Source organism: Pavona decussata, unplaced genomic scaffold (assembly GCF_977016875.1).
Source record: "Pavona decussata unplaced genomic scaffold, jaPavDecu1.1 SCAFFOLD_286, whole genome shotgun sequence".
Classification (NCBI taxonomy): Eukaryota; Metazoa; Cnidaria; class Anthozoa; order Scleractinia; family Agariciidae; genus Pavona; species Pavona decussata.
This window is the reverse complement of record NW_028145687.1, coordinates 651931-679114: the sequence shown is the minus strand read 5'-3', so window position 1 is coordinate 679114 and position 27184 is coordinate 651931. Positions and strand designations below refer to the sequence as shown.

At 39.6% G+C, this 27184-nt stretch overlaps 1 protein-coding gene across 2 annotated transcripts; it reads right to left on the bottom strand.

The window, feature by feature from the left end:
• Positions 1-3902: 3902 nt before the first annotated feature.
• Positions 3903-5729, bottom strand: LOC146455069 (uncharacterized). Of its 2 annotated transcripts, none has more exons than XM_085094765.1 (5): positions 5202-5729; positions 5027-5101; positions 4871-4933; positions 4683-4754; positions 3903-4483 (listed from the first exon to the last, which is right to left on the bottom strand). In XM_085094765.1, exons 1-5 carry the CDS (start codon positions 5358-5360, stop codon positions 3983-3985), a joined length of 870 nt encoding a protein of 289 aa, XP_084950891.1. In that variant the 5' UTR covers positions 5361-5729; the 3' UTR covers positions 3903-3982. The 2 variants fall into 2 exon arrangements, with proteins under 2 accessions (XP_084950891.1, XP_084950892.1); XM_085094766.1 differs by having other exon boundaries at positions 4701-4754.
• Between the last annotated feature and the right edge of the window lie 21455 nt (positions 5730-27184).

The window sequence follows — 27184 nt, the reverse complement described above, 5'->3', positions numbered from 1 at the left end:
TTACCCACAAACGTAAGAAAGCTAAATTCAAAACGTCAGAATTACTAACGCACAAACGTAAGAAGACTAACCCCCAAACGTAAGAATTACTTATCCCCTAACGTAACAAAACTAACCCCCAAACGTAAGAAAACTAATCCCCGAAAGCAAGCATCCCTAACCCACAGTAGTAGGTTATGAGTGGAATTATCCCCGTTAGTGGATCCCCTTGGATCCCCTTGGATCCCCTTAATTAATATTCCTAAGCGTCGAGTCCATGACGTCATCTATTGTTATAACCTAGGGAAAAAATGCGTTCCTCCATACTAATGAAGTGTCGAGGTTTACTAATGAGCGTCACTCTTGCACAAAGGAAACAATAGACATGCCCAGGCTTGCCCGCTCTATACCCACCCTGATTGGATCTTAAGATTTGTATGGTCAGTTTGAATAAGGATAGTCAAGACTCTATTGTTAGAGTTAATAAAAGCGGTTAGATTTCGTTGATCGTGTCATTTCCCATGTCGATCTAAAGCTATATTTGCTTCGTTTTCCTTCGGTTTATTTCAAACGTTCTCTCGAGATGGCTTACTTTGACCTAAACGCTATCAAAAATGCAATGATTACTTCTTCATGGAACTCCCTCATAAAAGCGTGGTACGATGTAGAAAGGGTGTCTCAAGAAATTTCTACCCTGATTCTGTCTCCCGAACGTAATCTGGAAGCTGTTACTGAAGGTTTAAAGCGATGGAAGGAACACGCTGGACTTTTAAGTTGGAATGTAACCGTTCATTCATTATTACTGCACGACGATGCACGCAGTAGCCGCTTGTTGAGCACAGCTGTGTGTTGCTGGAAGGCGGTCCAACTTCTGGTCGTTCAATTCGAGAAATTGTTATTTAATCAGAAAGAGAAAGGCGTGGAAGATACAGTGTGGTTGCAAATTCAAGGTTTGGTGAGGAAATTTGGAGTCCTTCTGCTTAAAAGATTCACAAGAGAGCAATGTGGCCTAGATGATTTCTCACTTGAGAGGAAAGGACCTGGTGATAATGACCCTGGCGAGAAATGTTTTACAAGACCTGGTATCCCCTATCCAAGCAAGAAAACAAGAAGAACCACAAAAAGTCGCCATTGCTCGAAAATGCGAACCCCTTTCAAAGACGCTCTCAGCGAATTCTTTGCCGAACGAAGAAACCCTCCGAAACTAACCGTCGAGATTCCCAAGACAAGTTCACGACCAAAACTGCAAAGACAAAATGGGGTTATAGAGCAGTGATGAGGATGCGTTTTACTTGATCTGTGATACTCATGCTGACAGTTTTCTTGAAAAACAATTTGATTTTATATCAATGTTAAGAGTCCTAATAAAGCGTTGATGCGTAAACCTATCTTTGTGTGTCTTTTTTTCTCCTATCTATCTCGAGAAAATGAAAAACTATTAAAGTCACGCACCGTTAGTCAGTTAATTATGCGGGTTCACGAACCTAAAGTTGCATAAAAATTAGTTCAGATCTGCTGAAAAACCCCAAGGGAGTATCTTGACGCATTAGTATATAATCAATTTCATATAACTTAACAAGGATCAATTAAAACACGCGACTTATAATTGCTAGCAATAGAACCAGACAAGAGATACCGTTTTAAAACCTTTATTAAAAAACAACGAGAAAAAAGAATCAAACACACAGCCATTTGAAAGGAAAAGGAATGAAAATGAATCATTTGACTGACTATTACAAATCCGTTTTTTGTTTTTCGTTTTATTTCGAGGAATAATAAATATTCCCTCCGTCTCTACACAATTTTCCTATAGCTTCTAAGCCAAGAGTTCGACTTTCTTTGTTTCTTTCGGTTTGCCTTGTTCTTTGTAGTCTTTGTAGAAGTTTTTTCTTTAAAAGAGGCCTCATTCCTCCGATGTCTTGACAGTTCGTACACCGTTTCTTGTGACTGTACTGGATTGTGAAAGTGATTTTTTCCGGAATTATCCGCTTCACTTTCGTAAACGACGACTTTAACTTTAGGTTGCAGTTTCGCCTCTTGTAAATACTGTCTTCGCTGTATGTGATCCAACTGATGAACATCCGCGAGATGGTTAGCTAAGCTGACAAGGTGCTTCGCCCCGCAAGATGGAATCGGACAGTTTCTGCAAATTCTCTTGTAAACCATGTTGACAGTTTGGTGACTGAACACAAATGACATCTTTTTCGCAAATAGTCAGGTTATCTAGAGTGTCAGAAGGGCCAAACACAGACCAGAAAGGCCATAACCAGGCCAAACACAGGCCTGAAAGGCCATAACCAGGCCTGAAAGGCCAAAACCGCGCCAAAAGGGACAAAGGAGACGAACGGGCCATTTGTAGTTATATGTTTTTATTATTATTATTATTATTATTAGTATTATTATTATTATTATTATTATTATTATCATTTTTCTCAGACAAACGCGTGGGTGTCGCGCGTCGCTAGTCACGCAACAGCTCTTAACTTTGGAATCATCATCTTTATTTAAAAGTGTCATCACAAATAACAGTGTCTAATTAAAAAGTTTTGATCTTGCTTTAGTAATTTGTATTTCAAATTTCAGATTTTTTTAAAATTTTTTGTACAAGTTTACTATTATTGTTATTATTTTCAAGTCATCAATCAACACACTTAAAGTTGCTTGTTTACAGTTTTATTGAAATGCAACAATACAAAGGTCCAGGAAATAAAAAATAAAAATAAAAAAAATAAATAAAAAAGAAATTCCATAACATTCATAGTAGGTTTAGTCTTGATCTAGTGGAATGGGCTGCTCAGTTTTCGTATAATCGATTGAGTAAGAATTTTCGCTTATCGATAGCAAGTTCCGTCGATTCCAACCAATCAAATCCTTCTGTGTCTTTAAGCTCTTTTTGAGTTTCCATCACTTTTTTAAAGGTGGGATCTTTTTTCATTGCTCGCATCCATTGTAGATTCTCTAAGAGCACTTTTCTCAGCTCTTTTCTGTAAACAGGAACGAGAGCGTTTACGGCTTTACTACGAGCCACATTTTCTGAATCGCCGTTTTCTTGGTATTGATTGATCAAAGCGTTAAGCTGGGTCTTGTGGCGGTTCTCGGCTTCATCAAGAATGCGTGACCACGGCTGTAAGTTTTCTGTTTCTTCTTCTTCTTCTCTTGAAGACTCCGTTCCTTGACTAGAAGCTTCGCTTTCTTGGGAGAAATCGCTTTCTTCACTGTCTTCATCATTTCCAGCACCTTGTTGCAGGTATAAGGTATAGTTTGTGCTCATCATCTTTGGTTTGAACCGCACACCTTCTGACAGGAAACTAAACTTCAGAAAGTAACGCGTCTGTTTTATAGAAAATTGATGAAGGCGGGGTTACTAAGCGTTCTCCTTCATAAATAAAAGAAGACCAGAAAGGCCATAACCAGGCCAAACACAGGCCTGAAAGGCCATAACCAGGCCTGAAAGGTCAAAACCACGCCAAACGGGACAAAAGGAGACAAACGGGCCATTTTTAGTCATGTGTCTTTATTTTTCTCAGACACACGCGTGGGTGTCGCGCGTCGCTAAGTTTTAATTGCCTTACAAGCTCTCTGTGATAATTCCCTTGTTCCGTTCATGGTTTTGAAACAGGTCTCTAATAGTTTCCGATATTCTATTTCAATATCACTATTCTACATTTTTCCGAGGGTGTTTGGGGTTCCAACAGTAAACTTGCTAGCCATGTTGTTAAGGAACTGACGGTCTGAGAATCTTGCGTGTAGCCGGTTCGGGTATTGTTATAAACACTGACTCTGGGACTACCCAATCAGAGTAGGTGTTGGGTGTGACTTATTGTTTGTCAAACAAAAGACACACGAGATAGTTCACATGCAAATTTTTGAGCTCGAGTCAAACATTTGTTAAACATCATTAGTGACTAACGCGGTGTAAAGATGAATAAAACTTTATTTCACTCAAATCTTTCAAAGGATCTCAAGACAGCTCTATTTTTACACAGACGGTAATGCAATATTTTTAATTAGAACAAACAGGAAGATCTTGGTTCCTTATATTGTTAAGCATAGCAATACATTTTGATCTGCGTAAATCTCGTGCAAAAGCTCTAGAATAAGAAGATAACTGTTTATCTCTTTCTATCTCTTTATGTTCTTCGGGGCTGATGACATAACCTTCAAAAGGTACGTGTTTGCCTTCAATATGTCTTTCATATAAAACCTTCAACACTCGGAAACTTTCGGGATGATGGCCGTCATCACTTACGTACTTGAAATACGCCTGACGCAGTAAATTGTCTTTCTCTAAACAAAGTGTAGGATCTGGGTCGTCTCGAGAGTCTTCTTTCATTTTTTGGACATAAAACTTGTAAGATTCCCATACTTCGTCCATCCATTTTCTGTATCTAAGACCGTGAAATATTTTAGGACTTCCTAGACTGTTGAGTCCATTGTCACACATTAAAAATCCTTCGTTCTCGCGTTCCATGTCCTCGATATCTCGCAGTTCAGTGTCCGTAAACTGTAAAGCAAAATATAATTTAATTACAACCCAGCTTCTTCACACATCGCTTTTATTTCATTGTGTCTGTAAACGAAGTTAACAAGGGCTTCATGCAAATGTAAGTCAAAGTAACCCGCATAATTAAAGTTGCTTAACAGTGCGTAAAACAGTCTGTTATCGTGCTAGAAAAAAGTTTGTAAAAAAAAAAAAAACTTACCGAATCGCTCAAATCCACCTCCAAATCAACCTCCCCGCTGCCAGTTTCAGGCAGTTCCTCGTTGTTTGATCCCTGCAATGAAAGATAAAGTTGTGTTTAAAAGAGAGAACTAAAACACTTGTTGGACATTCAAAACTTCATCCAACGGTTTATAAATCAATTACATACAACGCTTTAACAATACTTACAAGTGTTTCGCGCTGAGAATATTCGGCCAACATTTCGTCAAATGCGCTGATAGTTTCCTCATTCTACGGCGAGTAAGTGAAAGTTATAAAGATTAGTAAGGCAGGGTCAGTGAAAAGTATTAACACAAAACATATACTAATACTCATTGAACTTACCACATCAGCTGCTACGCGATTTTGAACGCAAGTGGTCGCATGAATCGACTCGTCTGACTCGCGGTTCTCACCAAGCTATTAAAAAGAAATGAAACATCAAACATTAGAGAAGAAACAGTATTGTAATAGATTGAATCAATGAAGGCAATAACGACCAATGCAATATGAAACTTACTTCGAGTTCCTGGACTGTCAATTCTGTCAATCGCGCAAACGCCAGCGGAACAAAATTCTCTGGGATTTGGACGGCTTCGGTCAACATCTCCCAGTCGCGGACAGTTAAACAAGCGCTCAAGGCAGCTTGAAGATCAACAACGTTCGTGAAAAAAGTCATCTTCACAGTTATGATAGCGATAATCGTAACGAATAACCTGAAATCTCGGAGATAAATTTTCCCAGCAAACGGATTGCAAGAGTGACGCTACCAAGAGAAAGCGCGCTTTTATTCAAACTGGCCATACAAATCTTAAGATCCAATCAGGGTGGGTATAGAGCGGGCAAGCCTGGGCATATCTATTGTTTCCTTTGTGCAAGAGTGACGCTCATTAGTAAACCTCGACACTTATTAGTATGCAGGAACGCATTTTTTCCCTAGGTTATAACAATAGATGACGTCATGGACTCGACGCTTAGGAATATTAATTAAGGGGATCCAAGGGGATCCAAGGGGATCCACTAACGGGGATAATTCCACTCATAACCTACTACTACCCACAAACGTAAGAAAACTAACGCCAAACCGTAAAAATCCTTAACCCCCAAACGTAAGAAAACTAACCTCCCAACTGAAGAATCCCTTACCATCCAAAGTTAGAAAACTAACTCCCAAAAGCAACAATCCCTATTCACCAAACGTAAGAAAACTAACCCCCAAACGTAAGATTTACTAAACCTAGAAACGTAAAAAAACTAACCCACAAACTTAAGAATTACAAACCCACAAACGAATTAAACTAACCCCCAAACTTAAGATCCCCATACTCCCAAAAGTAAGAATCTCTACCCCCAAACGTAAGAAAACTAACCGCCAAGCGTAAGAATCCCTAACCCCTAAACGTAAGAAAACTAACACCCGCAAGTAAGAATCCCTAACCCCCAAACGTAAGAAACCTAACCCCTGAAAGTGAGAAGTACTGACCCCCGGACGTAAGAAAGCTAACCCCCAAACATAAGAATTACTAACCCATAAACGTAAGAAACCTAACCCTCAAACGAAAGAATACCTAAGCCCCAAACGTAAGAAAACTAACCTCCAAACGTAAAAACCCCTAACCCCCAAACGTAAGAATCCCTAAACCCCAAACGTAAGAAAACTAACCCCCAAACGTAAGAATTACTATCCCCAAAACGTAAGAAAACTAACCCCTAAATGTAGAAATCCTTAACCCCCAAATGTAAAAAAACTAACGCTTAAACATAAGTATCCCTAACCTCTAAACGTAAGAAAACTAACCCCCAAACGTAAGAATCCCTAACCCCCAAACAGAGAAATTACAAAACCCCAAACGTAAGTATCCCTAACCCCCAAACGTGAGAAAACTAAACCCCAAAAGTAAGAATCCCTAACCCCCAAACGTAAAAAAACTAACCCCCAAACGTAAGAATCCCTAACCCTCAAACGTAAGAAAACTAACCCGAAAACGTAAGAATTACTAAACCCCAAACGTAAAAAAACGAAACTTTAAAAGTAAGAAGCCCTAACCCCCAAACGTAAGAAAATTAACCCCCAAACGTAGGAATTCCTAACCCCCAAATGTAAGAAAACTAAAACCCAAATGTAAGAATCCTTAACCCTCAAACGTAAGAAAACTGACCCCCAAACGTAAGAATCCCTAATCCACAAACGTAAGAAAACTGACCCCTAAACATAAGAATTACTAACCCCCAAAGGTAAGAAAACTAACCCCAAAACGTAACAATCCCTATCCCCTAAACATAAAAAAACTAACACCCAAACGTAAGAAACCCTAATCAGCAAACGTAAAAAACCTAACCCCCAATCGAAAGAATCCTTACCCCCCAAAGGTAAAAAACCTAACCCTTAAACGTAAGAATTACTAACCCCAAACTTAAGAAAACTAACCCCTTGACCTAAAAATCCCTAGTCCCCAAACGAAAGAAAATTAACCCACAAACGTAGAAATCTCTAACCCCATAACGTAAGAAAACTAACCCCCTAACGTAAGAATCGCTAACCTTCAAACGTGAAAATGCTAATTCGCAGACGTAAGAATTACTAATCCCCAAACGGAAGAAAACTAACCACTAAAGGTAAGAATTACTAACCCCCAAAAGTAGAAAACCTACTCCCCAAGTGTAGGAATCCCTAACCTCGAAACGTAAGAAAACTAACCCCCAAATTTAAGAATCACTAACCATCAAACGGAAGAAAACTAATCCCCAAACGTAAGAATTACTAACCCCCAAACGTAACAAAACTAATCCTCAAACGTAAAAAACCGTAACTCCAAAACGTAAGAATTACTTACCCCCAAACGTAAGAAAACTAACCTCCAAACCTAAAAATCCTTAAACCGCAAACTTGAGAAAACAAACCCCCTAAACGTAAGAATCACTAACCCACAAACGTAAAAAAACTAACCCCCAAACGTAAGAATTACTTACCCCCAAACGTAAGAATCCCTAACCACAAAACGGAAAAAAACTAACCCCCAACAGTAAGAATCCCTAACCCCCAAACGTAAGAAAAGTAAACCCCAAACGTAAAAACCCCTAATCCTCAAACGTAAAATAACTAACAACCAAAGGTCAGAATTACTAACCTTGAACGTAAGAAAACTAATTTCCAAGCGTAAGAATCCCTAACATCCGAACGTAAGAAAACTAACCCCCAAACGTAAGAATTACTACCCCCCAAACGTAAGAATCCCTAACCACCAAACGTAAGAATCATCAATCCTCAAACGTAAGAAAATTAACCCCGAAACGTTAGAATCCTTAACCCCAAAACGTAAGAAAACTAACCCCCAAATGTAAGAATCACTAATTCCGAAACGTAAGAAATCTAACCCTCAAACGTAAGAATTACTACCCCACAAACGTAAGAATCCCTAACCCCCAAACGTAAGAAAAGTAACCTACAAACCTAAGAATCCCTTATCCTCAAACGTAAGAAAACTAACCACCAAACGTTAGAATCCTTAACCCCAAAACCTAAGAAAACTAACCCCCAAATGTAAGAATCACTAACCGGCCCCCAAACGTAAAAAACCTAACCCCCAAACGAAAGAATCCCTAATCACCAAACGTAAGAAAACTAACCCCAATCGTAAGAATCCCTAACCCCCAAACGTAAGAAAGCTAACACCCGAATTTAAGAATCACTAACCCCCAAACGTAAGAAAACTAACCCCAAACGTAAGAATTACTAACCCCAAAACGTAAGAAAACTTAACATTAAAGATAAGAATCCCTAATAACAAAACGTAAGTAAACTAACTCCCAAACGTAAGAATTATTAACCCCCAAACGTAAGAAAACTAACTTCCAAACGTAAGAATTACTAAGCCCCAAACATAAGAAAACTAACCCCCGAACGTAAGAATTTCTAACCCCCAAACGTAAGCAAGCTAACCCCAAAATGTCAGAGTTAGTAGCCCCCAAACGTAAGAAAACTAACCATCAAACGCAAGAAAACTAACCCACAAAAGTAAGAATCCCTAACCTTCAAACGTAAACAAACTAACCCCCAAACGTAAGAATCCAGCTAACCCCCAGACGTCAGAAAACTAACCCCCTAAATGTAAGAATCGATAACCCACATACGTAAGAAAAGAACCCCAAAACTTAAGAATTACTAACCCCCAAACGGAAGAATCCTTAACCCCCAAACGTAAGAAAACTAACCCCAAACCGTAAGAATCTTAACTCTCCAACGTAAGAAAACTAACCCCCAAAAGTAAAAATCCCTAACCACCAAACGTAAGAAAACTAACCCCCAAGCATAATATTTACTAACCTTTAAAAACAAAAAAAAACTAACCCAAAAAGGTAAGAGTTACTAACCCACAAACGTGATAAAACTAGCCCCAAAACTTAAGATTCAGTAACCCACAAAAGTAACAATCCTTACCCCCAAACGTGAAAAAACTAACCCCCAAACGTAAGAATCCCTTACTGTCAAACGTATGAAAACTAAACCCAGAAAGTAAGAGTCCCTAACCCCCAAACGTAAGAAAACTAACCCCCAAACGAAAGAATTACTAACCCCCCAACGTAAGAAAACTAACCCCCAGACGTAAGAATTGTTAACCCATTAATGAAGAAAACTAACCCGCAAACGTAAGAATCCCCAAGCCCCAAACGTAAGAAAACTAACGTCCAAACGTAAACACCCCTAACCCCCAAACGAAAGAAAACTAACCCCCAGACGTTAGAATTAGTAACCCCCAAACGTACGAAAACTAACCCCAAACGTAAGAATTTCTAATCCCCAAACGTAAGAAAACTAACCCCCAAACGTAGAAACCCTTAACCAGCAAATGTGAGAAAACCAACCCCTAAATGTAAGATTCCCTAACAACCAAGCGTAAGAAAACTACCCCCCCAAAATAAGATTCCCTAACCCCCAAAACTAAGAAGACTAACCCCCAAAAGTAAGAATCCCTAACCTTCAAAGGTAAGAAAACTAAACCCCAAACGTAAGAATCCCTAACCCCCAAACGTTAGAAAACTAACCCTTAAACCTAAGAATCCCTAACCCCAAACTTTAAAAAACTAACCCACAAACATAAAAATTACTAACCCCCAAACGGAAGAAAACTAAACCACAATCGTAAGAATCCCTAACCCCCAAACGTAAAAAAACTTACCCTTAAACGCAAACATTCCTAACCCATAAACGTTAGAAAAGTAATCCTCAAACATAAGCATTATTAACCACCAAAAGTAACAAAAGTAATCCCCTAACGTAAGAATCCATAACGCCCCAAACGTAAGAAAAATAACCCCGAAACGTAAGAATCCCTAACTTCAAAACGTAAGAAAAGTAACCCCCAAACGTAAGAATCCCTAACCCCCAAACGTAAAAAACTAATTTCCAAACGTAAAAATTACTAACCCCCAAACGGAAAAAACTAACCCCCAAACGTAAGAATTACTAACCCCCAAACGTAGAAAAACTACTTCCGAAGCGTAAGAATCACTAACCCCCAAACGTAAGAATCCCTTACCGTCAAACGTATGAAAACTAAACCCAGAAAGTAAGAGTCCCTAACCCCCAAACGTAAGAAAACTAACCCCCAAACGAAAGAATTACTAACCCCCCAACGTAAGAAAACTAACCCCCAGACGTAAGAATTGTTAACCCATTAATGAAGAAAACTAACCCGCAAACGTAAGAATCCCCAAGCCCCAAACGTAAGAAAACTAACGTCCAAACGTAAACACCCCTAACCCCCAAACGAAAGAAAACTAACCCCCAGACGTTAGAATTAGTAACCCCCAAACGTACGAAAACTAACCCCAAACGTAAGAATCCCTAACCCCCAAACGTAAGAAAACTAAACCCCAAACGTAAGAATCCCTAACCCCCAAACATAAAAGAAACTAACCCCCCAACGTAAGAATCCCTAACCCCCAAACGTAAGAAAACTAACCCCCAAACGTAGGAATTACTAACCCCTAAACGTAGAAAAACTACTTCCGAAGCGTAAGAATCGCTAACCCCCAAACGTAAGAAAACTAATCCTCAAACGTTAAAATCCTTGAAACCCAAACGTAAGCAAACTAAGCCCCAAATTTAAGAATCACTAACCCCCAAACGCAAGAATCCCTAACCCCCAAACGTAAGAAAACTAACCCCCAAACGTTAGAAAACTAACCGCCAAATGTAAGAATCACTAACCCCCAAACGTAAGAAAACTAACCCCCAAACGTAAGAATTACTAACCCCCAAACGTAAGAAAAGTAAACCGCAAACGTCAGAATCCTTAGCAGCCAAACGTAAGAAAACAACCCCCAAATGTAAAAATCACTAGCTAAACCCCAAACGTAAGAATCCCGAATCCCCAAACATAAGGAAACTAACCCCCAAACGTTAGAATCCTTAACAGCCAAACGTAAGAAAACTAACCCCCAAACGTAAGAATCACTAACCCCCAAACGTAAGACTCCCTTACCCCCAAACGTAAGAATCCCTAACCCTCAAACTTAAGAAAACTAACCCCCAAATGTTAGAATCCATAACCCCTAAACGTAAGAAAACTAACCCCCCAACGTAAGAATCCCTAACCCCCAAACGTAAGAATCCCTAATCCTTAAACGTAAGAAAACTAACCCTCAAACGTTTGAATCCTTAACCCCCAAACGTAAGAAAACTAACCCCCAAACGTAAGAATCCCTAACCCCCAAACATAAGAAAACTGATCCCCCAACGTAAGAATCCCTAACCCCCAAACGTAAGAAAACTAAACCCCAAACGTAAGAATCCCTAACCCCCAAACATAAAAGAAACTAACCCCCCAACGTAAGAATCCCTAACCCCCAAACGTAAGAAAACTAACCCCCAAACGTAAGAATCCTTAAACCACAAAGTTATAGAAACTAACCCTCAAACGTTTGAATCCTTAACCCCCAAACGGAAGAAAAGTAACCCCCAAACGTAAGAATCCCTAATCCTCAAACGTAATAAAACTAAGCCCCAAACGTTAGAATCCTTAACCCCCAAACGTAAGAAAACTAAACCCCAAACGTAAGAATCCCTAACCCCCAAACATAAAAGAAACTAACCCCCCAACGTAAGAATCCCTAACCCCCAAACGTAAGAAAACTAAACCCTAAAGGTAAGAATCCGTAATACCCGAACGTAAGAAAAGTAACCCCCATACGGAAGAAAACTAACCCTTAAACGTAAGAATAGCTTACCCCTAAACTTTAAAAAACTATCCCCCAAACAAATGAATTACTAATCCCCAAACGTAAGAAAACTAACCCACAAAACCTGAGAAGCCCTATCCCCCAAACGTAAGAATCCCTAACGACCAAACGTAAGAAAACCAACCCCCAAACCTTAGAATCCCTAACCTCAAAACGTAAAAAAACTAATCCTTAAACATAAAAATTTCTAACCCCCAAAGGTTAGAAAACTAATCCCCAAACGTAAGTATTACTAACCCGCAAACGTAAGAAAACTAACCCCCTAACCTAAGAATCCCTAACCCCCAAACGTAAGAGAACTAACCCCCAAACGTAAGAATCCCTAACCCCAAAATGTAAGAAAAGTAACCCCCAACCGTAAGAAGCCCTAACCTCCAAACGTAAAAAAACTAATTTCCAAACGTAAAAATTACTAACCCCCAAACGGAAGAAAACTAACCCTCAACTTTAAGAATCACTAACCCCCCAACGTAAGAAAACTAACCCCTAAACGTAAGAAAATTAACCCCCAAACGTCAAGAAAACTCCCTAATACCCAAACGTAAGAAAAGTAACCCCTATACGTAAGAAAACTAACCCTTAAACGTAAGAATACCTTACCCCTAAACTTCAAAAAACTAACCCCCAAACATAAGAATTACTAACCCCCAAACGTAAGAAAGCTAACCCCCAAACGTGAGAATCCCTAACGACCAAGCGTAAGAAAACCAACCCCCAAACCTAAGAATCCCTAACCCCCAAACGTAAAAAAACTAACCCTTAAACATAAAAATTTCTAACCCCCAAACCTTAGAAAACTAATATCCAAACGTAGGCATTAATATTTCTTTATTTAGCTTCGCCCAACTAAAATACAAACAAAATGGAAACAAACAATAGAAACAAAACAAAAAAAATACCAAAGATATAATAATTAGGCAGGGTGACCACTACAGCCTAGCCAATTACAGCGGATCTCTCCTTAATTATTTATATAAAAAAATTGCTTAATAACTAAAACTACTAATATGTAAGCATAAAACTTGAGAGGAGACAAGGCGGGAGACCAAATTGCAAGAAGCAGCACGTTGGCGGGCATAGGAGAGACCTCACTGTGTTACACCTAGGACAGATTGTTCTCCAAGTTCTAATGTCGTCAGCGTCGTACAAGTTCAAAGCCTTTTTATAATATTGAAGTAATAAAGTTTTGAATAAAGCTAAAAAGATGTGACTTGTGCGTAGCTCAGCGGGAAGAACATTCCATGTGCGGCACGTGCGTATGAAAAATGAACGTTGATAAGTAAGAGTTCAACTTCGGTTAAGAATATAAGTAATAGCACTACTTCTCGATGTCCTAGTAGATCTCGTAAATTGTCTAGTAACAGGTAGAGCTTCACTGCCTATGAAAACTAAGTTATTAACAGCTTTGTAGAAAAAAACCATGTCCAAATATTCATGCCAGTATGAAATGGGTAACAGATTTGTTAATTGAAGGCGGGTCTTATAGGTTACGTCACATCGGAAGGGGAGCTTCAAAATTAGTTTTGTAGCACGGCGCTGCACGTTTTCAACTCGTTTAAGTAGGCCAATAGACTGTGGAGACCATACTTGTGTTACGTAGCCGAGATGACACCGGACGATAGAAAGGTAAAGTGTACGACGCGTTTGGGTGCTTTGAATGTACCTAGAAGCTCGGCGCATAAGGCCGAGGAGTTTGATGGCTTTCGCACACTGTTCAGTTACTTGTTTGTCCGAGGTGAGATTGCTTGACACCCACACACCGAGGTCTTTCTCTGTATCGCAAGATTCCAAAGGCGTTTCTTTGATAGTATAGGTAGGCTGTGCAGGTGATTTTTTACGGGTGATGCACTGGTATTTACACTTGGACTGATTAAATATGAGCCCGGATGATTCAGACCAACTGACAAGATGGTTTATGTCAGATTGCAAGGCATTACAGTCTGTGATGGAATCGATGCTCTTGAAAATCTTGGTATCATCGGCGTAACAGGCAACTCTCGATGTTTTAACAGCGTTTGGAAGATCGTCCACAAACAGCAGAAACAACATCGGTGCTAATAGGGGCCCTTGCGGTACCCCGGATGTAACCGGCAATTCTCGGGAAGTAGCTCCAAGGACTGTAACCTGTTGCTTGCGTCCCTGTAAATATGAACGAAACCAGTCGTGAAGTTTGCCAGTAATACCTCCCTCCAGTGCAACCTCCCAAGTAGCTTGATGTGATCCACTTTGTCGAATGCTTTACTCATGTCAAGATATATAATGTCTATTTGTTTACCAGCGTCGAGTTGACCGCCAATGTAATGCAAGACACTGGTGAGCTGCGTCACATAAGATCTACCAGTTAAAAGACCATGTTGTTCGCGGCTAATGAAGTGGGATGTATAATTCCGTAAACCCGCCAGAACACAGCGTTCGAGAACTTTGGAGATGACAGGGAGAAGAGAGATAGGGCGATAATTCTCCACAAGGTCTCTTTTTCCTTCCTTGAAAATCGGTACTATATTCGCGAGTTTCCAGTCTTCTGGAAAAATGCCGAGCCGCAAAGATTTGTTGAATAACATGGTCAGAGACGGTGCGATCTGGTCAGCGGTTTTCTTCAGCAGGCGCACTGGGATTCCATCGGATCCAGTTGCTTTGTTTATATCAAGCTGTTTGAGAGTTGTCAAAACCATTCCCACCGGGATCTCTAGCTCATTTAGTGTAGGGTGTGAGGGTGTGGAAGGTACTGATAGAGAGTGGGCCTCTGAAGGGGCAGCGAAAACCGACACAAAGTAAGAATTAAACAATTCGGCGATCTGTTGAGGCGTTGATGCTTGAGAACTCTGTTGAGTGTCATCCCCAGAGCTCATCGTTTCAGGGAAGGTCTGCATTCTATTCTTGAGCTTAAAAAAGGACCAAAAGCGTTTAGGCTGCCGCTCGAGATCTGAGTCGAGCGAGCTGAGGTAAGTCTCACGGCTCTCACGGATAAGAGTCTTGGCCTTTGCACGTAATTGGCGATACTTCTGTTGTTGATGGTCAGTAGGGGATTTCTTTAGCTTTTAGCCAGCAGCCTCCTTTTTCCGCAGAGCGTGGATGATTTCACTCGTGATCCAAGGCGGGGTGTTTTTTCCTTTAATCTTTTTGGTTTGGATAAAATCCGAAACTGCGCTCATAAATGCGTCCTTCCAAAAAGTCCAGTCAGAGTTAATGTCGTCACTGTCTTGAATAAGATGGCATAAGTTCACGGCATCAAGAGCTCCTCTGAGACCATCAAAGTGTCCATTACGATAGTCGTACACTGTTCTTTTTACTCTATGGGTAGCTTTAGTAGAGGCGTGAAATTCAAAGGACACCGTGCCATGGTCCGTGAACACATCCGATTCTTTTGGACTGAGCACCTCGCATATGCGAACACGGTCCGGCACATTCGTAATTACGAGATCTAACACTCTATCATAGTCTGAAATGTCAGCCGTCTCCTCCCCCTAACCCACAGGGGGCGCGGGAGAGAGAGAGACTCTCTCTCCCGCGCCCCCTGTGGGTTAGGGAGAGGAAACAGCTGACATTTCATACTACCTCTATCACGGCGGGTGGGAATAAAGTTTAATTGCGTTAAAAAATGATCATTAAGAATTTCTACGAACGCCACCTCTTTTGTCCCTCTGGTGTTTTCTAGCGAGTCCCAAGGGATCTTGCACAGGTTCAGGTCACCACCTATTACCATATTCTCATAGGTTTCAGAAGCATGGTCAAGAAAAATATTAAATTTTTTCATCTCAGCGCACACAAGCTCTAAGTCCTCCAAGTTTTCTGCGTCCGGCACATATTCCTGCATTGATTTGAAGGAATTGGCTTTGGCGGCAATAAGAACGCCGCCACCATTACGATCCTTACGGTCTTTCCTGTAAACAATAGAGTCAGAAAGCGGGAAAAGTTCTTGGTCGAGGATGTTAGCATTCAGCCAGGTTTCACTAATTAATACGATGTCGGCGTGTTCGAAACAGACTAGATCTTGAACCCGATCTAAATTGCTCACTCTTGAAGTCCCAACTTTATGTTGCGATTTCATGCTTCAAGCATTGATCACAAGGCCCTTTAACGGGACACTAGGACCTCCAAACTTCGTTCTCTTTGTGATAGTAGCTCCAGGCTGGCTAATAATGTCGCCACAGAGGAGCAACAAGCCGATAATGAAGCCACTAGTGCTGTAAAAGTTGCGGTGGCGAGTCGGCACGAAGCGATTGTTTCCACTAATGGCCTTTGATCAATCGAAGGTTTAAAAAATTTCCATGCCGCGAACTCAAAAGCCTCTACAGGCATCCTCGCAGAGCCAATATCGTTTTCCATTGATTTAAGGAGGATTAGTTGCGTATAAAAGACCAGAAACAGTAGGGCAACGGAGAAACCTACGGAGCACACGAGTATGCGTCCGGCCGCCATGACACTCTCTTTACTTAATAACCCGGAAACGTAAAAAAACTAACACACAAACGTAAGAATTATTAACCCGCAAACGTAAGAAAACCAATCCCCTAACGTAAGAATCCCTAACCCCCAAACGTCAGACAACTAATCCCCAAACGTAAGAATCCCTAACCCCAAAACGTAAGAAAAGTAACCCTCAAACGTAAGAATCCCTAACCCCCAAACGTAAGAAAACCAACCCCGAAACGTAAGAATCCCTAACCCCCAAACGTAAGAAAACTAACCATTAAAAGTAAGAATCCCTAACCCCCAAACATAAGAAAACTAACCCCCGAAAGTAAGAATCCCTAACCCCGAAACGTAAGAAAACTAACTTCCAAACGTAAGAAAAGTAACCCCCAAACGTAAGAATTACTAACCCTAAACGTAAGAAAAACTAACCTCAAACGTAAGAATCCCTAACCTTCAAAAAAAAACTAACTCCCAAACTTATGAATTACTAACCCCCAAACGATAGAAAATTAACCCCCAAACGAAAAAACTACTAACCCAAAAACGTAAGAAAAGTAACCCCCAAACGTAAGAATCCCTAACCCCCAAACGTAAAAAAAATAATTTCCAAACGAAAAAATTACTCACCCCCAAACGGAAGAAAACTAACCCTCAAATTTAAGAATCACTAACCCCCAAACGTAAGAAAACTAACCTTCAAACGTAAGAATCCCTAACCCCTGAACGTCAGAAAACTAACCCCCAAACGTAACAATTACTAACCACCAAACGTAAGAACACTAACCGTTAAAAGTAAGAATCCCTAACCGCAAAACGTAAGAAAACTAACCCCTTAACGTAAGAATTACTAACCCCCAAACGTAAGAGAACTAACCACCAAACGTAAAGATACCTAACCCCCAAACTTAAGAAAACTAACCCCCAAATGTAAAAATTACTAACCCCCAAAAGTAAGAAAACTAACCCCAAAACATAAGAATCCCTAACCCTCAAACTTCAAAAAACTAACCCCAAAACACAAGAATCCCTAACCCAAAACGTCACAAAAGTAACCCCCAATACGTAAAAATTACTAACCCCGAAACGTAAGGAAACTAACCACCATACATAAGAATCCATAACCCGCAAGGGTGAGAAAACTAACCCCCAAACGTAAGAACCTCTAACACCCAAACGTAAAAAAATTTAAACCCGACAGTAACAATCCCTAACCTCAAAACGTAAGAAAACTAACCCCCAAGCGTAAGAATTACTAACCCCCAAACGTAAGAAGACTAACCCCCAAACGTCAGAATCCTTAACCCCCAAACGTAACAAAACTAACCCCCAAATGTAAGAATCCCTAACCCCCAAACGTAAGATAACTAACCCAAAAACGTAAGAATCCCTAATCCTCAAACGTTAGAAAACTAACCCCTAAACGTTAAAATCCTTAACACCCAAACGTAAGAAAACTAACCCCCAGATTTAAGAATTACTAACCTCCAAACGTAAGAAAACTAACCCCCAAACCTAAGAATCCTTAAACCACAAACTTAAAAAAACTAACCTCTAAACGTAAGAATCACTAACCCCCAAACGTATGAAAACTAACCCCCAAGAGTAAGAATCCCTAACCCCAGAAAGTAAGAAAACTAACCCCCAAACGTAAGAATTACTAACCCCCAAACGTAAGAATCCCTAACCCCCAAACGTAAGAATTACTAACCCCCAAACGCAAGAATCCCTAACCCCCAAACGTAAGATAAGTAACCCAAAAACGTAAGAATCCCTAATCCTCAAACGTTAGAAAACTAACCCCCAAACGTTAAAATCCTTAACACCCAAACGTAAGAAAACTAACCCCAAAATGTAAGAATAACTAACCCCCAAACGTAAGAAAACTAGCCCCCAAACGTAAGAATTACAAACCAAGGGTGAGAAAACGAACCCCCAAACGTAAAAATCCCTAACCCCCAAACGTAAGAAAACTAACCCCCGAACGTAAGAATCCCTAACCCTGAAACTTCAGTAAACTAAGTTTTAAACGTCAGAATTACTAACCCCAAAAGGTAAGAAAATTAACCCCTAAGCGTAAAAATCCCTAACCCCTTAACGTTAGAAAACTAATCCCCAGACGTAAGAATTACTAACCCCCAAACATAAGAATCCCTTACCTCCAAACGTAAGAAAACTAACCCCCAAACGTTAGAATCCTTAACCCCAAAACGTAAAAAAACTAACCCCCAAATGTAAGAATCACTAATCCCCAAACGTAAGAAAACTAAACATTAAAGGCAAGAATCCCTAACCCCAGAACGTAAGAAAACTAACCCCCAAACGTAAGAATTACTAACCCCAAACGTAAGAAAACAAACCTCAATCGTAAGAATCCCTAACCTTTAAAAGTAAGAAAACTAACTCCCAAACTTAAGAATTACTAACCCCCAATCGATAGAAAATTAACCCCCAAACGAAAGATCTACTAACCCACAAACGTAAGAATGCCTAACCCCCTAACGTAAAAGAAGGAAACCCCAACAGTACCAATCCCTAACCCCCCAACTTAAGAAAACTAACCCCCAAAGGTAAGAATCCCTAACCCCCAAACGTAAGAAAACTAACTCCCAAACGTAAGAATTACTAACCCCTAAACGTAAGAATCCCAAACCCCAAACGCAACAAAACTAAACCCAAAACGTAAGCAGCCCTAACCCCCAAACGTAAGAATACCTAACCCCCAAACTTTAAAAAACTAACCCTCAAATATAAGAGTTACTAACCTTCAAACGTAGAAAACTAACCCCCAAGCGTAAGAATCCCTAACCACCAAAAGTAAGAAAACTAACCCTAATCGTTAGAATCCTTAACCTTCAAACGTAAAAAAAACTAACCCTTAAACGTAAACATTTTCTAACCCCCAAACGTTAGAAAACTAATCACCAAACGTAAGCATTATTAACCCCCAAACGTAACAAAACTAATCCTTAAACGTAAGAATTACTAACCCCCAAAAGTAAGAAAACTAACCCCCAAACGTAAGAATCCCTAACCCCCTAACGTAACAAAACAAATTATCAAACGTAAGAATTGCTTACCCCCAAACGGAAGAAAACTAACCCCCAAACGTAAGAATTACTAACCCTAAAACGTAGAAAAACTACTCCCCAAGCGTAAGAATCCCTAACCCCAAAACACAAGAAAATTAACCAAAAAACGTTAGAATCCTTAACCCCCAAACGTAACAAAACTAACTCCCAAATTGAAGAATCACTAACCCCCAAACGTAAGAAAACTAACCCCCAAACCTGATAATCCTTAAACCACAAACTCAAAAAACTAAACTAAACCCTAAACGTAAGAATCACGAACCCCCAAACGAAGAAAATTAACTCCCAATGGTAAGAATCACTAACCCCCAAACGTAAGAAAACTAACCCCCAATCGTAAGACTCCTGAAACCACAAACTTATAAAAACTAACCCCCAAACGTAAGAAAACTAAACCCTAAAGGTAAGAATCCCTAATACCCAAACGTGAAAAGTAACCCCCATACGTAAGAATTGCTAACCCCCAAACGTAAGAAAACTAACACCCAAACGTAAGAATCGCTAACCCCTAAACGTAAGAAAACTAACCTCAAATGTAAGAATCCCTAACCTTAAAAAGTAAGACTTAAAAATTACTAAACTCCAAACGATAGAACTACTAACACCCAAACGTTAAAAAGACTAACCTCCAAACGTAAGAGAACTAACCTCCAACAGTAAAAATCCCTAACCCCCAAACTTGAGAAAACAAACCCCAAAAAGTAAGAATCCCTAACCCCAAAATGTAAGAAAACTAACCCCCAAACGTAAGAATTACTAACTCCCAAACGTAAGAAAACTAACCCCCAAACGTAAGAATCTCTAACCCCCAAACGTAAAAAAAATAATTTCCCAAACGTAAGAATTGCTAACCCCTAAACGGAGGAAAACTAACCCACAAACGTAGAAAAACTTACTCCCCAAGCGTAAGAATCCCTAACCCCCAAACGTAAGAAAACTAACCCCCAAACGTAACAATTACTAACCCCCAAACGTAAGAAAACTAACCCTTAAAAGTAAGAATCCCTAAAACCAAACGTAAGAAAACTAACCCCCAAACATAAGAACTACTCACCCCAAACGTAAGAAAACCAACCTCAAACGTAAGAATCCCTAACCTTCAAAAGAAAGAAAATTAACTCCCAAACTTAAGAAGTACTAACGCCAAAACGATAGAAAATTAACCCCCAAACGTAAGAATGCCTAACCCCCAAACGTAAGAGAACTACCCACTAACAGTAAAAATCCCTTATCCCCAAACTTAAGAAAACTAACCCCCAAACATAAGAATCCCTAACCCTCAAACGTAAGAAACCCCCAAACGTAAGAATCCCTAACCCCAAACGTAACAAAACTAAACCCAAAACGTAAGAATCCCTAACCCCCAAACGCAAGAAAAATAACCCTTAAACGTAAGAACACCTAACCCCCAAAATTAAAAATTACTAACCCCCAAACGTAAGAAAACTAATCCCCAAAGGTAAGAATCCCTAACAACCAAACGTACGAAAACTAACCCTAATCGTGAGAATCTTTAACCCCAAAACGTAAAAAACACTAACCCTTAAACGTAAAAATTCCTAACCCCCAAACGTTAGAAAACTAATCACCAAACGTAAGCATTATTAATCCCCACACGTAACAAAACTAATCAACAAATGTAAGAATTACTAACCCCCAAACGTAAGAAAATTAACCCCCAAAACGTAAAATTCCCTAACACGGAAACGTAAGAAAAGTAACCCCCAAACGTAAGAATCCCTAACCCTGAAACGTAAAAAAGCTAATTCCCAAACGTAAGAATTGCTAATCCCCAAACGAAAGAAAACTAATCCCCAAACGTAAGAATTACTAACCCTCAAACGTAAGAATCCCTAACCCCCAAACGTAAGATAACTAACCCAAAAACGTAAGAATCCCTAATCCTCAAACGTTAGAAAACTAACCCCCAGATTTAAGAATTACTAACCCCCAAACGTAAGGAAACTAGCCCCCAAACGTAAGAATTACAAACCAAGGGTAAGAAAACAAACCCCCAAACGTAATAATCCCTAACCCCCAAACGTAAGAAAACTAACCCCCAAACGTAAGAATCCTTAACCCTTAAACTTCAGTAAACTAAGTTTTAAACGTCAGAATTACTAACCCCAAAAAGTAAGAAAATTAACCCCTAAGCGTAAGAATCCCTAACCCCTTAACGTTAGAAAACTAATCCCCAGACGTAAGAATTACTAACTCCCAAACGTAAGAATCCCTAACCCCCAAACGTAAGAAAACTATCTCCCAACCGTAAGAATCCCTAACCCCCCAAGCTAAGAAAGGTAACCCCCAAACGTAAGAATCCCTAATCCTCAAACGTAAAAAAACTAACCCCCAACGTAAGAATCCCTAACCCTTAAAATTAAGAAAACTAACCCAAAAAACGTGAAAATTACTAACCCCGAAACGTAAAAAAACTAACCACCAAACATAAGAATCCCTATCCGGCAAGGGTGAGAAAACGAACCCCCAAAAGTAATAATCCCTAACCCCCAAACGTAAGAAAACTAACCCCCAAATGTCAGAATCACTAACCCCCAAACGTTAGAAAACTAACCCCCAAACGTAAGAATCCCTAACCCTTTAAAGTAAGAAAACTAACCCCCAAAACGTAGAAATTACTAACCACGAAACGTAAGAAAACTAACCACCAAACATAAGAATCCCTAACCGGCAAGGGTGAAAAAACGAACCGGCAAACGTAATAATCTCTAACCCCCAAACGTAAGAAAACTAACACCCAAACGTAAGAATCCCTAATCCTCAAACGTAAAAAAGCTAACCTCCAAATGTCAAACATAAAAAAACTAACCCCCAAATGTCAGAATCACTAGCCCCCAAACGTTAGAAAACTAACCCCCAAACATAATAATGTTTAACCCCCAAACGTAAGAAAACTAACCCCAAAATGTAAAAATTACTAACCCACAAACGTAAGAAAACTAACCCTCAAACGTAAGAATTCCTAGCCCTCAAACGTAAGAAAACTAACCCCGAAACGTAAGAATCCCTCACCTCCAAATGTAAGAAAACTATTCCCAAAACGTAAGAATTAATAATCCCCAAACGTAAGAAAACTAACCAACAAACTTAAGAATCCCTAACCCCCAAACGTAAGAAAAGTAACCGTTAACGTAAAAATTCCTAACCCTCAAACGTAAGAAAACTAACCCCCAAACGTAAAAATCCCTAACCTCCAAACGTAAGAAATTTAACCTCCAAACGTAAGAATCCCTAACCCCAAACGTCACAAAACTAACCCCCAAACGCAAAAAATACTAACCCTAAAACGTAAGAAAGCTAATCACCAAACAAAAGAATCCCTAACCCATAAACGAAAGAAAAGTAACCCCCAAACAAAAGAACCCTAACCCGCAAAGGTAAGAACACTAACCCCCAAAAATAAGAATCCCTAACATACAAGATTAAGACAACTAACCCCCAAACGTAAGAATCCCTTAGCTCCAAACGTAAGAAAGCTATTCGCAAAAACGTAAGAATTAATAACCACCAAACGCAAGTAAACTAACAACCTAACGAAAGAATCCGTAACCCCGAAACGTAAGAATCCCTAACCCCCAAACGCTAGAAAACTAACCCCCAATTGTAAAAATTACTAACCACCAAACGGAAGAAAACTAACCCCCATACGTAACATATACTAACCTTCAAACGTTAGAAAACTAACCCCTAAACGTAAGAATCCCTAACCCCCGAACGTAAGAAAACTAACCCCCAAACGTAAGAATCCCGAACCCAAAAACGTAAGAAAACTAACCCGCAAACGTAAGAATTCCATAACCCCCAAACGTAAAAAAACTAACCCACAAACGTAAGAAAACTAACTCCCAAGCGTAAGAATACCTTAACCCCCAAATGTAAGAAAACTAACCCCCAGACGTAAGAATCTCTAACCCCCCAACCGTTAGACAACTAACCCCCAAACGTAAGAATTACTAACCCCCAAACGTAGAAAAACTAACCCCCAAACGTAACAAAACTTATCCCTAAACGTAAGAATCCCTAATCCCCAAAACGCAAGAATCCCTAACCCCCAATCGTAAGAAAACTAACCCCTAAACTTAGGAAACACTATTCCCCAAACGTAAGAAAAGTAATCCCCAAACGTAAGAATTATTAAACCCCTATTGTAAGAAAGCTAATCCCCAAACGTTAGAATCACTAACCCCCAAACGTAAAAAAACAAACCCCCAAATATAAGAATCCCTAACCCCTAACCGTAAGAAAACTAACCCCCAAATGCAAGAATTACTAACTCACAAACGTAAAAAAACTAACCCATAAACGTAAGATTTCCTAACCCTCAAACATAAGAAAACTAACCTCCAAACGTAAGAATCCTTAACCCCAAAAGTCACAAAACTAACCCTTAATTGTAAAAATGATTAACCCTGAAACGTAAGAAAACTAATCACCAAACATAAGAACCCCTAACCCATAAACGAAAGAAAACTAACCCCCAAACGTAAATACCCAAAGCCACAAATGTAAGAAAACTAACCCCCAAAGATAAGTATCCTGAACCTCCAAAATAAGACAACTAACGCCCAAACGTAAGAATCCCTTACCTCCAAACGTAAGAAGGCTAATCGCAAAACGGAACAATTAATAACCCCCAAACGTTAGAAAACTAATCCCCAAACGTAAGAATCCCTAACCCCCAAACGCAAGAAAAATAAATACCCAATGAAAGAATCCATAACCCCCAAACGTAAGAATTACTAACCCTTAAACGTAAGAAAACTAACCCCCAGACGTAAGTATCCCTAACTCTGAAGCGTAAGAATCCTCAAACTACAAACGGAAGAAAACTAACCCCCAAACGTAAGAATCCCTAACCCCCAAACTTTAAAAAACTAATCCCCAAACATAAGAATTACAAACCTCCAAACGTAATAATGTCTAACCCGCAAACGTAAGAAAACTAACAACCCAACAAAAAAATCTATGACCCCCAAATGCAAGAAAACTAACCTCCAAACGTAAGAATTTTGTAACCCCTAAACGTAAGAGAACTAACCCCCAAACGTAAGAATAACTAAACCCCAAGCGTAAGAATACTAAACCCCAAAGGTAAAAATCCCTATACCCCGAACGTAAGAAAACTAACCCCCATACGTAAGAATTACTAACCCCCAAACGTAAAAATCCCTAAGCCCCAAACGTAAGAAAACTAACCCCCAAACGTAAGAAGCCCTAACCCCCGAACAATAGAAAACTAAACCCCCAAACGTAAGAATTACTAATTCCCAAACGTAAGAAAATTAACACCAAAACGTAATACGCCCTAACCCCCAAACGTAGGAAAATTAACCCCCAAATTTAAGAATTACTTACCCCCAAACGTAAAAAAACTAACGCCCAATCGTACGAATTTCTAACCCTCAAACGTAAGAAAACTAACCCCCAAACGTAAAAATCCTTAAACCACAAACTTTTAAAAACTAACCCCCAACGTAAGAAAACTAAACCCTAAAGGTAAGAATCCCTAATACCCAAACGTAAGAAAACTAACCCCCATACGTAAGAATTGCTAACCCCCAAACGTAGGAAAACTAACCCCCAAACGTAAGAAAACTAACCTCAAACGTAAGAATCAATAACCTTCAAAAGTAAGAAAACTAACTCCCAAACTTAAGAATTACTAACCCCCACATGAAAAACTACTAACGCCCAAACGTAAGAATTACTAACCCCCAAGTGTAAGAATACTAAACCCCAAAAGTAAGAATCCCTATACCCCGAGCGTAAGAAAACTAACCCCCATAAGTAAGAAATACTAACCCCCAAACGTAAGAATCCCTAAGCCCCAAACGTAAGAAAACTAACCCCCAAACGTAAGAAGCCCTAACCCCCGAACGTTAGAAAACTAACCCCCAAACGTAAGAATTACTAATTCCCAAACGTAAGACAACTAACCCCCAAACGTAATAATCCCTAACCCCCAAACGTAAGAAAATTAACCCCCAAATTTAAGAATTACTAACCCCCAAACGTAAGAATCCCTAACCCTCAAACGCAAGAAAACTAACCCCCAAACGTAAGAATCCCTAACCGCCAAACGTAAAAAAACTAACCCACAAACGTAAGAATCCCCAACCCAAGACGTCACAAACCTAACCCCCAAAACGTAAAAAATTACTAACCCCGAAATGTAAGAAAACTAACCATCAAACACAAGAATCCCTAACCCCCAAGGGTAAGAAAACTAACCCCCAAACTTAAGAATCCCTAACCCCAAATTTAAGACAACCAACTTCCAAACGTAAGAATCCCTTACCTCCAAACGTAAGAAAACTATTCCCCAAACGTAAGAATTAATGACCACTTAAACGTAAAAAAACTAACGCCCAAACGTAAGAATTTCAAACCCCCAAACGTAAGAAAACTAACAACCCTACAAAAGAATCCATAACCCTCAAACGTAAGAAAACTAACCCCCAAACGTAAGAATCCTTAAACCACAAACTTTTCAAAACTAACCCCCAAACGTAAGAAAACTAAACCCTAAAGGTAAAAATCCCTAATACCCAAACGTAAGAAAACCAACCCCCATACGTAAGAATTTCTAACCCCCAAACGTAAGAAAACTAACCCCCAAACGTAAGAATTACTAACCCCAAACGTAAGAAAACTAAACTCAAACGTAAGAATCCCTAACCTTCAAAAGTAAGAAAACTAACTCCCAAACTTAAGAATTACTAACCCCCAAACGATAGAAAATTAACCCCCAAACGAAAAACTACTAACCCCCAAACGTAAGAATTACTAACCTTCAAACGTAAGAAAACTAACCCCCAAACGTAAGAATTACTAACCCCCAAACGTAAGAAAACTAACCCCCAAACGTAAGAATTATTAACCCTCAAACGTAAGAAAATTAACCTCAAACGTAAGAATCCCTAACCTTCTAAAGTAAGAAAACTAACTCCCAAACTTAAGAATAATACTAACCCCCAAACGATAGAAAATTAACCCCCAAACGAAAAACTACTAACCCCCAAACGTAAGAATTACTAACCTTCAAACGTAAGAGAACTAACCCCCAACAGTAAAAATCCCTAACCCCCAAACTTAAGAAAACTAACCCTCAAAGGTAAGAATCCCCAACCCACAAAAGTAAGAAAACTAACCCCCAAAAAACCCCCAAACATAAGAATTACTAACCCCCAAACGTAAGAATCCTTAACCCCAAACGTAACAAAACTAAACCCAAAATGTAAGAATCCCTAACCCCCAAACGTAAGAAAACTAACCTTTAAACGTAAAAATACCTAACCCCTAAACTTTATAAAACTAACCCCCAAACATAAGAATTACTAACCCCTAAACGTAAGAAAACTAACCACCAAAAGTAAGAAAACTAACACTAATCGTAAGAATCCCTAACCCCCAAACGTAAAAAAAACAACCCTTAAACGTAAAAATTCCTAACCTTCAAACGTTAGAAAACTAATCCCCAAACGTAAGCATTATTTACCCCCAAACGTAACAAAACTAATCCCCAAACGTAAGAATTACCAATCCCCAAACGTAAGAAAACTAACCCCCAACGTAATAATCCCTAGCCCCAAAACGTAAGAAAACTAACATCTAAACGTAACAATTACTAACCCCCAAACGTAAGAAAACTAACCCTTAAAAGCAAGAATGTTTAACCGCCAAACGTAAGAAAACTAACCCCCCAACGTAAGAAAACTAATCCCCAAACGTAAGA